The 18,161-nt window shown below is 47.3% G+C and overlaps 1 protein-coding gene across 1 annotated transcript in view; it reads right to left on the reverse strand.

The window, feature by feature from the left end:
* Positions 1-2,542, reverse strand: part of CHSY1 (chondroitin sulfate synthase 1) — a 107,146-nt gene extending 104,604 nt beyond the window's left edge. Inside the window, exon 1 of the mRNA XM_081888519.1 lies at positions 1,837-2,542. Within this exon, the coding sequence (XP_081744645.1) occupies positions 1,837-2,153 (317 nt within the window). The 5' untranslated portion in view covers positions 2,154-2,542. The remainder of the gene's footprint in view (positions 1-1,836) is intronic.
* Between the last annotated feature and the right edge of the window lie 15,619 nt (positions 2,543-18,161).

An 18,161-nucleotide genomic window follows, 5' to 3' on the forward strand; every position in this document is an offset into this window, starting at 1 on the left:
AGGTCCCTGGTTCAATCCCCATCCCCACCATGTCCTGCAGAAACCCTGTAGAGTGGCTGCCTGCCAATGCAAGCAACACTGAGCTAGCCAGTGTAGCTGACTCTGTGTAAGGCAGCAGCCTGTGTTCATTCAAAGAACATCAAAATGTGAATCCATATGGGCCAGAAAGTGCTTGGCCTAAAGACTCTGGGTGGTCTATATCTGAAATTATTTGCATGTGGTTGCGTGTTAGCAACTAAGGACATAAGAGCCTGCTGGATCAGGCCAGTGGATCATTGAGTCCAGTATCCTGCTCTCACAGTGGCCAATCAGATGCCCCAATGGGAAACCCACAAGCAGGACCAAAGGGCAAGATAACTGACCCCACCACCCTGCTGAACTGGCATTCAGAAGCATCACTGCCTGCAGCCATGGAGGAAGAGCAGAGTCAAAACTCGGGTTTCAATCGTTTGGTCAAATTAAGCTGTTTTGGTTTCCTTCCTTAAACAGATGCAGGGCAAATATTTCACCCCACCTGTCTTATAGGATAAACCCCCGTTACTGTCCAGCAGGATCCTTCTTCAAGTCACCGAGCAGGAAGCTTTAGAAATGAGATAGAGATGAGATGCCCTCTTGGGGGATTTTGATCACAACAGCAGGCACACAAAGCTGTTATAAAGATTGGCTGCCCATCAGGACACAGGCAAGGCCTCCCTAGTCAATCCCAGTGCCCATCTGTCAGTGCTTAAGAGAAGCCAGCAGGTATTCAGCAAGACACCCCCCCCCTCCTGGAATTATGAAGCAGGTTTGAGATGCTTATGGGGAGGGAGGAGGGGAAATAAAATAAGATTCCCTTCCTCTCTAATGCAAGCCTTTATCTTCTTAACAGATGGGAAGCTAGCAGCACATATACAAAGGAAGCAGGCTGGTCTCAGTCTCTCTCCCCTCCGCTCCAGAGATCTCCAAACCACCTCCACCCAAACCAAGGGAGGGTGTGTCATGCGTTTTCACATACAGAATTATCATGCCAAGGAAGCTAACTGGCAGAACTTACAAGCCGCATTCCCTATGCCAGGGATTGTTCTCTTGTGAGAGAGGGCCGCCAGAGAGGAGTGGCTCTCACATCCCTGAAGAGCAAGGAACAGGCAAAAGAAAACCCTGGGAATGAATTCCTGGAAGAGGAGGTCAGGTGAGAGGGTTCTCTCCCCATCTCCCATGCGCAGTGGAAAGAGAGACCCGTTTAACATGCACCATGCGGTTGTGCAGAGTGGGAGAGGAAGGTGATGGGGTGTCAGTGAGACTGGCCTTGCCACATGCATCGCTGGGCACGGAAGAGAGACGCAGGATAGCAGTTAATTGCAAGGTAAAAGCTAGGAAGACAGGGAGCTGCCTTATGAGTCAGACCACTGGGTTCATTTAGCACGGGACGTCTACGGGGACTGGCAGTGGCTCTCCACGATTTCAAACTGGGGCCTCTGCCAGTCCTACCTAGAGGTTCAGGGGACTGAACCCCAGACCTTCTGCATGCCTTACCACTGAACCACAGTTCTTCCTAACAATCTAAGGTTCTAGTCCTCATTGTCCTGAATAAAAAGTTGACTGAAATGGGAAGCTGCTTTAGATCACTGGCCCATCCAGCTCAGTTCTCTTTCAGTGACTCTCCAGGGTAGAGGCCTCTCCCAGCCCTACCTGCAGGACACTCTGAGACCCTCTGAACACAAAGCAGGCGAAGCAGCAATGAGCCATGTCCTGTCCCACAAATGGGTGTTAGAAGCCTTCCTAGCCACACAACAGAGGGTAAATTAAGTCTGCGGCTCAGAAGGTGGGTGGGTGGGAGAAAAGAATGGAGGTCCTCACCTGTAAGCCGCCACCGCTCGGTTCTGCAGGTATTTCTGAGCCGTCATGACCCCCACGAAGAGGAAGCTCTTGGCAGGCAGGATCTCGCCTTGGTGCTCGGCAGGGTCCTGATGCCACAGCAAGGCCCCCCGGGAGTCTCGGTGCAGCAGCCCCCCACTGGCCTTTGTCCGGCACCCTTCCAGGCTAGCCTTCCGCCGGTGCTGTCCTGCTCTCTTCAGCTCCGAGGCTCGAGGGAGGATGAGCCGGGAAGCCAGGATGAAGCCCAGCACCAGACCGAGCAACACGCTGAGCCAGGAGCGGCGGCTTCTGCCAGCCATTCCCCACCCCCTGCCTCAGCACACCCAGGGCCCCCCAAAACAAACACACACACCCCTCAATTTCAGATCTCCAGAACAGGGCGCCTTCTCTTTCTGTCCCTTGGCCACTAGAGCTTCCCCTAAAACAGGAAGCACCCCAAGAGTAGCGCGTGGAGGGGGGTAGGTCTGAGCTCTGGAATCCGAAAGGGGGGTTTCCTGCACCCCTCTCTGCCTTCTGAGGCCTCCCTCTTCCTGTCCTCCCCAGATATCCCAGTCCTCTGCCACCTACCTCAGTTCTGAGCTTTTCTGTACCCCTTCTTCCCAAACCCCACAAACTCAGGAGGATTCCGCCGCCCCACAACCTAACTGACCACTCCCCCTCCCCAAAGGAGACCTAAGCACTCTTCCCAACTCCAGCGCGTTTCCTCCCCCCACCGCGCCTTGCTTAATGGGCTGCCTGAAAAAAGAAAAAGGAAAAGCGCCGCCTTGCCCCCCCCTTTCTGACTTAGGACGCCCCCCCCTCAAAAAAAGAGCAGCCCTCTCTTTATCTCTCTGCCGCCCCTTCTCTTTCCTGGCCGCCTCCTTCCCGCAACTCCAGCTGGGACACCCCCACCTCCTCGCTCCGGCCCAGGAGCGCCCCGCGCCCCCGGCCCTTCCTCCTCCTCCTCCTGCTGCTCCTAGCCGGCCCGGCTGGGCTGCCCCGGCGGCGAAGGGAAGCTCAGCGTCTCCGAGAGCGCCGCGGCCATGGGGGAGCCTCCCGCTCCGCCTCCTCCGGCGGCGGCTGTGCTGCTGTGCCGGGGAAGCGCGCTTTGTTCGGACGCCTCCGCCTCCGCCGCTTCTTCCTCCTCTCCCTCCGCCTCCTTTGCGGCCGCTAGTGCTGCCGTGGCTCGCCGCCTGGGCGCAGCCCGGGGCCGCCGCCTGCTCGCCGGGCGCCCGCGGGCTCCGCCTGGCCCTGCTGCTGCTGCTGCTGCTTCTTCCGCGGCTGCTGCTCCTCCTGCCGCCGCCGCCGCCACCGCTCCTGCCCGGCCCGGGGATACTGCCCGCGCATCCCCACACAGCTCAATTCGCCATGGCGCGCCGGGGCGGGGGGAAAAGAGGGCGGAGCGGGGAGGCGGAGGCGAGCCAGCCCCTGGCCGCCACCTCTCCGCCTGCCAGCCAGACGGCCCGGCCGCCGTTCGGGGCGCACGGAGCCCGGGCGCAGCGCAGCGCGTCCCGGACGCAACCCTCGGCCTCTCCCGCTCGCTCGCTCGCTCTTCGCCAGCGGCGGGCTCCGAGGAGAAAGGGGGGTCTCTCCCGCACTTGGCAGGCCGAGGGAGGAGGGAGGCTGCTGGCAGGGAAGCCGGGGGGCCCCGGAGAGGGAAGGCCGGCGGGGAGGAAGGAAAGGGGAAATGGGAAGCGGGAGGGAGGGAGGCTCGAAATCGAGATTTTTTTGAATGACGACTCGCCTCGCCCGGCCAGAGGCCCAGCCTGGCAAATAAGAACGCGCGCAAGTTACTAGCCCCTAAGAACAAAAATTCTGCTGCGTAAAGGGGGTTGTTGTTATTTTTATTATATATTTTGTGGTTTTATATTTTGATTTTGTACTGTGAACCGCCCTGAGACCTCCGGGTATAGAGCGGCATATAAATTCAATAAATAATAATAATAAATAATACAGGGTGAGTCCTTTAAAAGAGGCCCCGTGGATGCAGAGTACACATGTTCCATGGAACCTCTTTTTAAAAACTCACCCTGTATTTATAAGGAGAGCTTGCAGCAGTATCGTGGTGGCCGACCAGGTGCAGGCAGGACCTGGGCACAAGAGCACGCTGGCATTCAGAAGCATAACTGCCTTCCACTGTGGAGGCAGAACAGTAGTCACCATCCCTAGTAGCCATTGGTAGTCACTCTTCACGGAAGTTCCCAATCCTCTTTTAAAGCAATCCAAATTTGTGGCCATCTCCAGCCCAGCCATTGCCAGTTTGGGGCCACCTTTCCAGCTGTTTTGAACCATTGCTTCATCTGATGGGAACTGTCATCCTAAAGAGCTGGAGAGGGAGCCCCAGAAATATTTACCCAAAGATCCCCTGCCAGATTCTTCTTGGAAGTGATTGTCCCTTGCTGTGAGGAAGCCAGAACCAGTCCTGCATTCTAGCTCCTCATGGCCCCCACATCTGGTGCGTATACAGAGATAGACTGCATCTGGACATGGAGGTTCTTTTCACCTGCCCTCAAGTGTGGCGAATAGCCAGAGACTTACCTGGTTGGAGGCCACAATTCTAAGATCAAGAGTCCAGGCACTGCATGCCAAATATCCCAGATTCACCACTATCTCCCATTAAAAGGATCTGAGAGATCAAAACTGGGAATTCCATTGAGACCTTGTAGAGCTGCTGCTAATTGGAGTAAGGCAGTTCTGAGCTCTAGATGGATGACTCAGGATAAAGCAGCTTCATACTGTATGTTCGTATAAACACTGCCGATGATACAGGCGGCCTCTTTATTACTTTATTACTCAACTCATATATTTTCCACTTGGAGATTGGAACTCCAGAACAAAATGTACGACCATAAGGCAGCAGCTTTCACGAATGCTCTGAGGTGGCCAATTTTATTTCTCCCACTCCTTGAATCGACTTGTGCATGAGCCCAACCCGAACCCAAGGCATTGAACCGCAGCCAGTGGTCTGTTTGAGTATTTTATCAGTGGAGTACTCTTATCTGAAGTTTACAATGTGGAGGAATGATAATGTTCTTATGTTCCTGGTCAGCAACCAATGTGGGTCAAAAGAAGGGCATACGGTACAGCAGCCCGATCCTCTGATAGGCCTCCCTTCCCCTCACAAAGCTGTCTTGGATTACAGCAGGGTTAGGCTTCCAGATATTTCTGAATGACAACTCCCATCAGCCCCAGCAATCATGGCAAATGGACTGTCAACATTGAAGCTTATTCAAGATAGGTGGATAGCAGAGCCTTCTGATTGGCTAAGCGGCTACCTAGACTAGGGGTCAGCAAACTTTTTCAGCAGAGGGCTAGTCTACTGTCCCTCAGACCTTGTGGGGGGCAGGACTATATTTTGGAAAATAAAAAATGAACGAATTCCTATGCCCCACAAATAACCCAGAGATGCATTTTAAATAAAAGGACACATTCTACTCATGTAAAAACACCAGGCAGGCCCCACAAATAACCCAGAGATGCATTTTAAATAAAAGGACACATTCTACTCATGAAAAAAAACGCTGGTTCCCAGACCAACCACAGGCCAGATTTAGAAGGCGATTGGGCCAGATCCGGCCCCCGGGCCTTAGTTTGCCTACCCAACCCATCGCACAAATGCCATAAAACAGGCAAAGTGCATCTCATCAGCAGTTGCCCGTTTTCATTATCAGAAAGGTAATCAATTTATTCCTGCGGCAAATCAGATATTTCAAACAAAAGTGCAATCCCAGATATTCTATGGAATCCCGCTATGGGTCCAAGCATATAACAATGATTTAAAAAAGATTCACTCTAGTTTTCTGAGACGTATTCTTGGACTCCCAGCTATGATCAAATATGAAACAATGTGTGCAGAAATAGGCATACACACAATGGAATATTGGGCATGGTCCACCTCAATAAAGTATTGGTTACGCTGCCACTTCCGCTGCCCTCCATCAAGTCTGCTCGCTGATTTGCTCAAAGACTCCTATAAATCAAGATGGTATCAGCACCTCGAAAAAAAGATTGAATCTTTAGGCGTCGAGCTGGAGTCCCTGTACAATTCTAATGAGCAATATATTTCCCATAATATCCTAACTAGACTAAAGGATGTCGAGAGACAAAATATTACGGCAGCTGTAAACAAAATTTGCTCCCCCATATTCTATGAATTAAATATCTTAGATAGCAGAGCCAATTACGTCACTAAACTAATAATCCCAGCCCAACGTAGGGCTTTTATGCTGGCCCGCTTGAATGTTTTTCCCTCAGCATTTGTCAGGGGAAGATATCAAAACATTCCTAGAAACAAGAGACTCTGCAGATGCTCTATGAATGTCCCGGACACTGTAGAGCATATTCTCCTTCATTGCCCACTGTACAGTACGCTCCGTCAACGCGTGCTGTCCCCTCTTTTGGGTGGTCTGGAACCGCAGCAAGGTGAATGTGTGGGATTCTACCTATCCGACGTTGACCAAAGGGTAACGGCGGGGGTAGCCGAGTTTTTGGCAGCAGTCCTCCAAGGAGCAGGTTAACAAGGAATACCACTGACTCTATATGTATATATATATATATGTACTTAGCAAACTGCTGCCTTTTTATATATATTTCAAGGCTTTTATATGTTATTTTCTCTTTTAAGGTTTTATTTCCATAATGCCTAATAAAGGTTTGATAAAGTAAGTAGTTTGCCTACCCATGATCTAGACCAACCTTGGGTCCCCAGATGTTTTTGGCCTACAACTCCCATGATCCCTAGCTCACAGGACCAGTGGTCAGGGATGATGGGAGTTGTAGGCCAAAAACATCTGGGGACCCAAGGTTGAGAAAGGCTGACCTAGACAATAAAGAAGAAAACATGTGGAGTTGCTAAGAGCTCTGCTGGATTAGGCCAAAGGCCCATCTAGTTTATCTTGTCCAACTCCTTCAAGAGGTAGTGAGGGCCACCAACCCAGATGGCTTCAAAAGAAAATTGCATACATTAAAGGAGAATGCATCTTGATGGCTACTTGCCATGATGACACTGTTCTACAACTACTGCTGAAGGCAGTATACCTCTGAAGACCAGTTGGTGGTACTCGGAAGCAGGGAAGAAGCAGAAAACGACGAAAAAGAAAACAATGGTCAGGTGGCCTGTGTTGAATGTTGCTCAATCCACTCCCCAGGCGTTTCTAACCTTTCTAACCCGGGCAATTTCAAGGCCTCTGCTCACCTCCCTTCCTACAGTTCTTCATTTCATTTTCAAATTAGACTTGGCCCAGAAAAGCTCTTCAAATGCTTCCCCCCCCCCGTAGTTCTTAAATTCTTGTTGGTTTTTATGTTTCAGTATTGTTTTATGACCTGCATTGTGTTTCATATTCTATCTCTGTACATCACTTGGGTATTTTCTGAATGTAGAGCGGTTTGTGAAACCCTGAAAGAAAGCTTAAAAAGTAATTGGAATAAAAGATGGCTAGAGGGCTGTCTGCTGTCAAGGAGGGCACCTTTCCTCCCTTGCCATCTTTCGATTGTTTAGCTCAAGGAAAATCACACAACCAGTGTACCCCAGCAAAGAGAAGATTGTTCAAAACAGTAGCCTGTATTCCTGTCCTTTGAACAGATCCACAACACTCTCTCTCTCTCTCTCTCTCTCTCTCTCTCTCTCTCTCTCTCTCTCTCTCACACACACACACACACACACACACACAAGCACACCATTGTCATTCCAGCTTCATTTCCAAGTTGCTGTCTACAGCAGCCTCTCTCTTGGAGACACACACGGGGGATGTGATGTAAAATCCACTGAAATCCAACTTGGTTATATAATGTGACTCAACTTCTACGTTCAAGCAAAGCTGTCTCAGTCTCCCACAGGGCTTTCCAATCTATGTTTATTTTTATTTCCCCCTTGCAACATGGTCAAAGAGTCTATTATTTCCTTGTTGTTATTAAAAATAGGAAAGAGGAGTGAGAGCTGCATCTAAATTTTGCAGTGTAGTCTGCTTCCAGGCAGTCCACTGCATTCTGCTGCCCCCTTCCCAGTAGTCTGTTCCCACCCCCTAACAGTCAGTCAGTTGTCTACTAAGTACTATATGTTCTGATCTCATTGGGTTATGGGACAGAGGGGTACCCCCCCTTAAGTATTTTCCATTTAGAAATTTATTGTACTTCTGAAAAACTCAAGATCTCCCTGAGCCTACTGCTGTCTTCCTATTCTGCATGGCTGATACAGTTTTGGCAGCATTAGGACCTTAGTTAACCCCTAAAATTCCCCTTTCAAAATATTATTCATTGTACTTCTGCAAACCCCAAGGTTCCCATAGCCCTGTTGCTACCATTCTATTTTGTATGGGTTTTTGCCTGTAAAAGAACTGGTACTTGGAGAACTAAAATCACTATTTAGTATAAATGATTTGCATTTTAGGAGAGGTCCCAAGCTAGAAAACAGGTGCAGAGCAATGGGCTTTGTGCTAAACTAGATGTGAGACCCTCCAGGAAATTTAGGAACAGAATTTCCCACATAAAAAAAAGATTAAAGCAGCTACAAGGGTGAGGTGCACAAGAGGGGTCTGATGTTCAGGGCTGAAGGTGTTTAACCCTTTTCTCCTGCACTGTTTCCCCCAAATGAATGGCACCCCCATGAAGGTGCCATATTGATGAATGGGTGGACAGATTGGAGAACAAAACTCTGTCACTAAACAGATGCAAAGGAAGAGCCACAGAGCCCCTCTGCCCACCCACAGGGAATTACAGCCAGCGGTGGCTTCTAGTTCAATACTGGAAATTCAGGCTGCGGTGCTTGAATGCAACACTCACCTGGTCACCAAATATAGCCAACTCACTCTGTTGCCTTAGGCAGGTTGTTATCTCTCAGCCTCAATTCCACCCCACCTTACAGAGTTGTAACTGGCCTCCATTACAGAGTTGTTGTAAGGACTAAGATACTACACAGGAAGCACTTGGAACACTCAAGGCTATATTATAATATCATATATCATACATTTTTTTTTAGTAGTAGTGTTTTAATGTTCAGGCAACTTTCTTTCTGACGAAGGAGACCAACAGAGTGCTGTTATAAAAGAGAGCTCAAATCCTCCCTGAAAAAAAACCCTCACAAGGCCAAAATGGCAAAACATCTCTTTAAAATAGGCATTGGGCTAAGATGCAACTTTTCCATGAGGACGTGTGGCACAAGACGTGCCCTAGAATAGTATGGCAAAGACTTACAAAACCTTCCTAAAATGAATGCTGAGTGATGGGGCAGCTTCCTTCGTCTAATTGGTTGGTAGGCTGGTAGGTAGAGATTTTATAATGGCACGGACAGCAGTGTCCAGGTCATATTGAGTCAGACACCAGATTATGTTCCAAACAACAGTCTCTTAAGGCCTATATTTTTTCCCCGAGTTGGTAAACCTATGTCTAGGCTGAGCTTCAGACAGAGGGTGGGGCAGAAGATAGATGGAGCAGTCGTGTCTCCACTATGTATTACTTTCACATATGTTCATTTGTAAGTCCATCCATCAAAAATACATATATTGGGACTTCTAGTTTAGATAAATGGCAAGCAAGCAGCAACAGTTATTCATGGCGTCATTGACATAGAGAAATCGGAGGCAAGTTTTTCTTCCTCTTGTGTCCTCAACTTGTGGTCATTCAATGAGGCTGAACGATGGAAGATTCAGGACAGGACTTTGAGCAGCACATCAATAAACCATCATAAAACCAGAGGAGACAGTGGTGGCCACCAATATGGATGGCTTTAAAGAGGAACAGGTAAATGGAGGAGAAGACTATTGGTGGCCATGACAGCTGTGTACTACTTCCAGTATTGTAGGAGATATATCTCTGAATACAAGTTTCTGAGAACTGCAAGTGGAGAGAGCGCTTCTGTACTCAAGTCCTGCTTGCAGGTTTCCTACAGGCCTCTGGTTGGCCACTGTGAGAACGGCATGTTGAACTAGATGGGCCATTGGCCTGTTCCAGCAGCCAGGCTCTTCTTTATGTTCACTTCCACACCAGTCTGCTGGCTTTTTTTGACCACAGAACATTTTTCATTCCTGGTACGTGTACAGTCGTACCTCAGGTTACATACGCTTCAGGTTACATACGCTTCAGGTTACAGACACCGCTAACCCAGAAATAGTGCTTCAGGTTAAGAACTTTGCTTCAGGATGAGAACAGAGATCGTGCTCCGGTGGCGTGGCAGCAGCAGGAGGCCCTATTAGCTAAAGTGGTGCTTCAGGTTAAGAACAGTTTCAGGCTAAGAACGGACCTCCGGAACGAATTAAGTACTTAACCTGAGGTACCACTGTACTCACTTACTGTATGCTACACAAACTATGTTGCAGTTGGTTCTATCGTTGATCTTTACCGTCAACCTTTTGAAACAAAATTTCCCCCATTATTTTTGTACAATTTTTTTTTCCACAAAAAAAATGCATTTTGGGGACACCTCCTCTAAACTATGCATTTTGTCCACTTTCCCCCTAAAAATACACATTTTACCTAAAATAATGCAGTTTGGGTACATTTATTGGGTTGAGAATTGAATCAGGAAAAACTGAAGAATTACTGCATTCCAATCTGTGTGTTAGTCTGGGGAGTGTGGATCAGGTTTGTTTGCTTAAAAAATGTGGGTGAAACAAAATATTCAGTCATCTCAATTTGCCTGATTGAATGCTCCCTCCATACAAAAACATTCCCCCCTGCAAGAAAAACAGCACATCAGGAAGCAAGCTAGGATTAGAATTTCTACTCCCTGACAGGCTAGATTTCTGTTTGCAGAGAGTTTATTATACGGAGGAGCATTCCCCACCTACAGTCCGAAGTGGTACAGCCTCTGGGCTGGCCCTCTCTGTGAATATGAGGCCAAAGTTTCCATTCAAGCATCACACTTTTCCTTGCCAGCTACAAGGTCCCGTTTGTTCCTGAGTCTCAGAAAGAGAACAGCCAACCAATTCTTTTTTAAAAATGCTTTTTTAAATTAACGAAAATGAAAGCCGTCACCCAGAAATGAAGCTAGGCCTGCATGGTGCAAGTCAGACGGCTAGGTTTGCAGAAAAGGTTGGCGAGTATTTTAAAAACAGAGAAACTTGAGCAACATTTTAACAGTGAGAAGGGCGCTGCCAGGCTCCCATGACAGTGCTCTCCTCTCCCTCTTTTGCAGGTACGACTATTCTGTGCAGAAACCACGTCCAAATTTTTGCTGGACCAGGACAGCTTCCTGTTTGCTGTTCCTGAGGGATGTGATGGACTACAATTAAGGAGACAGGAACACAGGCTGCCTTATATTGAGTCAGACCCATTGCTCAATCTCACTCGGTGTTGTCAACACTGACCACCAACAGCTCTCCAGGATTTTAGACACCAGGAGGCTTTCCCAGCCCTACCTGGGGATTGGACCTGGGACATTTAATTGGTATCTTGGCTTGCTCACAGTCTGGCCAGCCAGATCACTGCCTTTATAACCCCAAAGTCCAGGAACTTCAGTGGAAATAGCTTAGAGATCCTCCAACTGATGGGAAAGAACTGAAAACAATGGGTAGAAGCTGAATCCAAATGAACCTAAAGGTTAGCAATGAACTGAAGAAGTCAATATGCTGTAGCAAACTCTCAGCCAACAGATGGAGCCAGGGCTTTAGACTGCCAGGAACACCCTTGTATTGCCACGAGGGGCAGATAAGGTTGTAGCAAACGGGAAAAGAACAGGAACACTTTTATTATTATTATTTTCCAGCCTCCTGAGTCAAAGAGCTCCGAGCAAGTTTTCCTCTCTCCTCACAAGCTGCGAGAGTGATGTGGCAAGTGCATCTGCGTATATAAAAGGCAGTATAATTCAAACCAGGGGCTAAATCAATATTAAAGAGAAGAAGAAGAAGAAAACCTCTCCTGATTCCAGGGAAAGATGACATATCCTAAAATCACAAGCATTTTCTGACAGGAAAAGCCAGGAGCCAGTGTGGTTTTTGATGCAACGAAGGAAGTGGCTGGGCATTGCCGCATGACAAACTGGCTCCTTCCCGTAGGAAAAAAAACAACCCAGCTGTCAGAGCTGCCTCATTTTACTTGACAATGGTGGCAGCCGGAGGGGATGAAGAGAGGACAGGAAAGGGGCGAAGGAAAAGAAATGGGGCTTGCTGTACACGTGCCTACATTTCCCTAGGCAAACAAATACATAACGAAGCCCTGGACTTTTTCATTCGAACTGCCCCCAGCTGGAGTGCATTGTGGGGCATCATTGCTTTTGAAAACAAAATGAGATCAGAAGCAGTGCAAGACACTGATGGATAGAGCTGTCACTGCGCCAAAGGCTTCTTGTGACTTCGGGGTTTTTTTGCCCATAGTGTATATTATTTATTTCCTTCCAAAACCTTAAAATAGCATGCAGCAGAGGGGGTGGGGATGCAGCATGCCACCAGCTGTATTCCACTATGATTCTGTTACCATCCAACTTTTCAAAGGTGAATATGGGTGAAAAGCAGCACTCTGGCTACAGACCTACAAAGCTCCAAGTGGCTTAGCACTGCAACAGGGAGAGAGAGTGCCTTTCCAAATCCTTAGGATAAAAAGAACGGAGCAGCCTAAATGTGGTTGGTGTCAAGCAAGGAGTAGAACGTGGTCTCAAAAGCTTCACACTCCGTGAAAGACCTGGCCAGGGATTCATAGGGTACCTGGCACCCTTGAAAGATTGCCTAAGCTTCTTGGTCAACAGGCACCAACTATGCACTGACATTTTAAATTTCCCACAATGCACCACAGCACCACTCTGGGGCATTAAGGGGTTTTTTAATGGTTCTTTAATACTAGGGTACCTGGGGCACTATGGGAAATATAAAATGGTGGCTCATTGTTGCAACACCACTTGAGGATGGTACAGCAGCAGGAAGGGGTCCATGGAGGGCATTATACAGTATCAATAACCCTGTCAAGAATGGAGCTGGATCTCATCCACCTTGGGTTCCATGACAGGAAATTTTAAGGGGAGGTGACATAGCTGAGTAGAGTGTGTGCTTTTCATACAGAAGGTTCCCGGTTCAGTCCTTGTTATTGCAGTCAAAAAGAATGGTGAATTACAGATGATGTGAAAGACTACACTGTCTGAGGCCCTGAAGAGTTGCTACCAGTCTGGGGGCCACATTCACACAATTCGTTTAAAGAACTATGATGCTGCTTAAGGCAGCTGCGGCTGAGAAGGTTCCTGGCAAGTGTAGTTTGTTAAGGGTGCTGGGAGTTGCTGAGAGGCACCGATTCCCCTCACAGAGCTACAGTTCCCCATGTTTCCTGGGAAGAGGGATTGCTAAACCACTCTGGGAATTGTAGTTATGTAAGGGGGAATAACGGTTTCCTCACAACTTTACAATGTACAGTTCCCAGAATTCTTTGGGGGAAGCCATGGCTGTTTAAGGTGGCATCATAGTGTTTTAAATGGGTGGAGTGAATGTGGCCTGGGTTAGATGGACCAAGTGCATGGCTTGATATAAGGCAGTTCATAAGAAGCAATGACACAGAGAAAGGCTTTATTCATCACTGTGAGATAGACGTGCACACACACATGTGTGCACACACATGCACACACTTAAGCTCATTTCTAGTCAATAAGCAATTTTAATTACACAACATCTCATAGACAGTTTTAAGTAGATGACTCAATTAAACCTCTAGGTGATTAATTGCAGGGGACAACTTCCATTTACTGAAGGAAATTTTAATACTTGGGGCAGTGGCGTAGCGTGGGGGGTGCAGGGGGGATCGGCCGCACCGGGCGCAACATCTGGGGGTTAGGGTTAGGGGGCACAAATCCATGGGTTAGGGGGCACAAATTACTTGCCTTACCCCGGGTGCTGACAACCCATGCTACGCCACTGACTTGTGCATAGCTGTCAACGTTTCCCTTTTTTTAAGGGAAATTCCCTTATTCCGAATAGGATTCCTCAGAAGAAAAGGGAAAAGTTGACAGCTATGAATCTGTGGTCCTCCAGTTTTTGGTCTCCAGTGCCCGTAAACTCCTGCCAATGGTTAGGGATGGTGGGCGTTGTGGTCCAACAATACCTGGGAAGACATAGGCCCAGCCCTTAGTTAGCAGTTTGCCTCAAATCTTGGAACATAGGAAGCTGCCTTATACTGAGTCAGATCATTGAACCATCTAGCTCAGTACTATCTGCACGGACTGGCAGCAGCTCTCCAGGAAGTAAGCTCAACTAACCTCAGCGGGGCTCACTTCTGAGTAGACGTCTATAGAAGTGCAGAGTTTTGAAATTACCTTACATTCCTTCAGCATCTCAAAAAGGTGCTTCTGTGGAGGATTCGGCAATGTGCAGTTTATTTGAATGCCATCAATCAAGCATGAAAAGGCAAGCCATCTGACCTAAAAGTTCTCTAATGTAAAGAGAGTCCTAATTACAGTTACAGACCCTCCAAAGTGTCCCTATTTTCCAGGGACAGTTCTGGACTGACAGAAGCTGTCCCAGTTTCTGATTTGATCCTGGAATATCCCACTTTTCCTTTGGATGTCCCTATTTTCATCGAAGGAATGTTGGAGGGTGTGGAGTTATGCAACCCCCCAAGCCAAGGAAATAAGTAAGTATACAACTTTTAGAAGGCATCTGAAGGCAGCCTTGTATTTCTAAATGTTTAATGTTTTGTTATATTTTTATATATGTTGGAAGCTGCAGAGTAGCTCGGGCAACCCAATCAGATGAGTGGGGTGTAAATAATAAAATTATTATCTATTATCTGTTATGATTATTGTCATCAAATAGGATATCCCTATTTTCATTGATGAATTGTGGGCGGGTATGCGGTTAAGTAACAGATACAGATCAGAACCATAGAATTTGAGACATCTTGTAGACCACCTAGTCCCAGGTTAGCCAACATGGTGCCCTCCAAATGTATGTGGACGCCTATATATTAATCCCTGATGGAGCTGACTGGCATTGGAAGTTCAACAGTATCTGGAAAGAACCATGTTGTGAAGCTAATTCATAGTTATTGAAGCCAAAGTAGGCCTGAAATTGCCATTTTGCAAGTGGGCACCCCAACCAGCCCCTCAGAAGCACACAGTCAGGGTGGGTGTGGGGAATACACCCTTTTCCATATTCAAGGTAACAGAGTCATAGTGGAAAAACTAAACTGGGCAAGCAGGAGCATTTGTCTGGGTTACAATTATTTCCAACAACTCTCTTTTTCTCTCTCCCTGGGCAGCACAGACACCTCCTGGCTCCTTGCAGATTTCCAGACCTCTGGGCCAGATGTTTAAAAGCATCCCCACTTCATCTTGTCAGGCAAATATTAATCCTATCCTTGGATGAGCCATTGTGGAGATGTGTAGAGCGGCTCATTCAAAATCCAGACCAATGCTGCCCTCCAGAGGGTGAAACGCAGCAAGGCACATGAGAGCCGAGAGCGAAGGCCACAGACGTTTCTCTTTTTGCGACAAGAGAGATAAACTAAATCAGTGACTTCTGATACCTGGGGATGGTGTGTGTTGCTGCTCTATATCTCAAGTCAGCCCATCCCAGAGTGTGTGTGTGCCTTATTGCATTAAGCCAGAAGTGGACAATCTTCTTTCAGCTAGAGAGCCACATTTGCAACCTTCCAGTCATGGGAGGGGGCCAGAAGGAAAAGTGAGAAGGTCGACAGAAGCAAATTTTACCTTTGTACAGTAGGCTAGTTTCTCCACGGACACTTACAGAGCCCTCTTGATCCTCCATCCCAACAATCAAGAAGCACGATCCGTGTTCGGGGACACATTCCAGCCAGACATTACAGGGGGCTGATGACCCTTGGGTTCCTTTCAACTCTACAATTCTATGAAATTCTATGGGCGTGTGAAGCAGGGCTAGTGAGGGGTGTGGCATGGGCAGAGGTCCAGGGGAAGTAGAGAGGCATGGAAAGCCATATTCCCTAACCCCCCCCCATTGAATCCTCAGGAATCCCAGATACATAATCCAAATGCAGAACAAGAAGTGGCAAGTTTAACAAAATGTTGCAGTGTGGGACGCATCCGGTCAGCCCGTGAGCCATACCCTCTTTCAGGATGCTCCATTCCGTTCAATTCTACACACACACACACCAGACTTCCACCTTCCACGGTCAGCACTCTACTTCCACTCTGCTGTGTCTTCATTGAGCTGCTTTGAATCACCTCCACCACGACCCCACCCAAAAGAAAAAAACACACATGTACTTCTGCAAAACTTGGCTTCTCCCCTCCCCGCAAGCCTGCTGTTACCTCCCCCCCCCCTTGCGCACTGATGGTGCTGTTTTGGGGCTATTTCTCTCTGTTGTCTGAGTGAGGCTGTGCAGGTGCTGGATTGGTGCTTGGGCTTGGCAAGTGAACTTGTCAACTGAATAATAATAATAATTTTTATTTATACCCCGCCCTCCCCAGGCTCAGGGTGGCTAACAAGCAATAATAAAAACAAGTTGAATGAATACAACTTAAGAACAAGATTAAAATACATAAAAATATTGAAACATTAAAATATTAAAATCACAGGAGGAGAAAGGGGGAAAAAGAGGGGGGGTCAAATTAGCTCCAAGCCAAAGGCCAGGAGGAACAACTCTGTCTTATAGGCCCTGCGGAAAGAAATCAGATCTCGCAGGGCCCTGGTCTCATGAGGCACAGCGTTCCACCAGGCTGGAGCCGGTGTTGAAAAGGCCCTGGCTCTGAAGTGCGAGACTGGTTACACTACGCTCAGATTAAAGAAATTTTCAAAAGTGACAAAAAGTTAGGGTTCCAGGTGGAGAAATCGAAGTTGGAAACAGAATTGTTAGAACCTAAGACTAAGGTACTTTCAAGAATGTATAACTTGCTGTTGAAATGGAATACACAAGACGAAATGGTTAAGTCGGCTATGATAAAATGGGCACAGGATATTGGGCATAACATTATGTTTGAAGACTGGGAAAGGTTGTGGACCACTGGGCTGAACTTTACTGCATGTAATGCTTTGAAGGAAAATGTAATGAAAATGATATACAGATGGTACATGACCCCAGTAAAACTTGCCAAAATATACCATTTGTCTGATAACAAATGCTGGAAATGTAAAGAAAATGAAGGAACATTCTTTCACCTCTGGTGGACCTGCCCTAAAGTGAAGACCTTCTGGGAAATGATATATAATGAGTTGAAAAAGGTATTTAAGTATACCTTCACTAAGAAACCAGAGGCCTTTCTTCTGGGTATTGTCGACCAGAAGGTGTTAAAGAAGGATAGAACATTCTTTATGTATGCAACAACAGCGGCAAGGATACTTCTTGCTAAGAACTGGAAAACTCAAGATCTACCCACACTGGAAGAATGGCAGATGCAACTGATGGACTATATGCAACTGGCGGAGATGACTGGCAGAATTCGAGACCTGGGAGAAGAAAGGACCGAAGAGGATTGGAAGAAATTTAAGATTTATCTACAGAAATATTGTGATTTAGTGGAATGTTAAGAAGGATGCTTGGTTATAAATAATTGGCCATCACTAAACTGGATCAGAATTTGATGATAAGTGAGATTAAGAGAAACAAAATCTGTAGGAGAACTATTATATTGTATTTAAATGAGTGGTTATAAAATTGCAAATAAGATGATAATTTGCTTGAAAAAACTTATTAATGATGTAAGTGGGAGCGGGAGACGTGAGGAAGTCTAAAGATGTTATGAAATTTTGTAAAAACAAAGCAATGCTGTTTATTATTTTTGTATTTCTTTTATTAAAAACTCCAATAAATATTAAAAAAAGAAAGAAAAGAAAAGGCCCTGGCTCTGGTTGAAGCTAATCTAACTTCCTTAGGGCCTGGGACCACTAGGGTGTTGCTATTTATGGACCTTGAGGCTCTCCGTGGGGCATACCGGGAGAGGCGGTCCCGTAGATACGAGGGTCCTAGGCTGTGAAGCTGAAGCCTGCCAATGCAGAGGTGCCCCAAGAAGCTGGTTCTCATGCCCTGGCTTATCCTGAGGCCATCCATGTAGCTCAGTACAATCTACACAGCAGCTTTCCAGGGGACATCCCTCTTGGGAGCTGCCAGGAATTGAACCCAAGACCTTCTGCATGCAAAGCAGATGATGCACCGCTGAGCTGCAGCCCTCCCCATAAAGCCAGTTACAGTAAGGGCAAGCCCACAGCTGGGCTGCGGTGAGCAGTAACTTTATGCTTTACTGAAGCTGGCGCAGAGCTTGTCCCACTTTGCCTTGCTCATCGTGCAGCTTCTAGATCCCTCTCTGGGCGCTGCTAAGATTTTCCATTCCCATTCCAAAATACAGGAGTGATTTGCTTTCGCAAAGTCTTGAGGGGAAATATCCCTCCAGCTGCACAGCACTCGGCCAACATTTCACACACCGTCGCTCGATTCAGGCTTTTTAAAGA

Source organism: Podarcis melisellensis (assembly GCF_964234715.1).
Source record: "Podarcis melisellensis genome assembly, chromosome: 14".
Lineage (NCBI taxonomy): Eukaryota > Metazoa > Chordata > Lepidosauria > Squamata > Lacertidae > Podarcis > Podarcis melisellensis.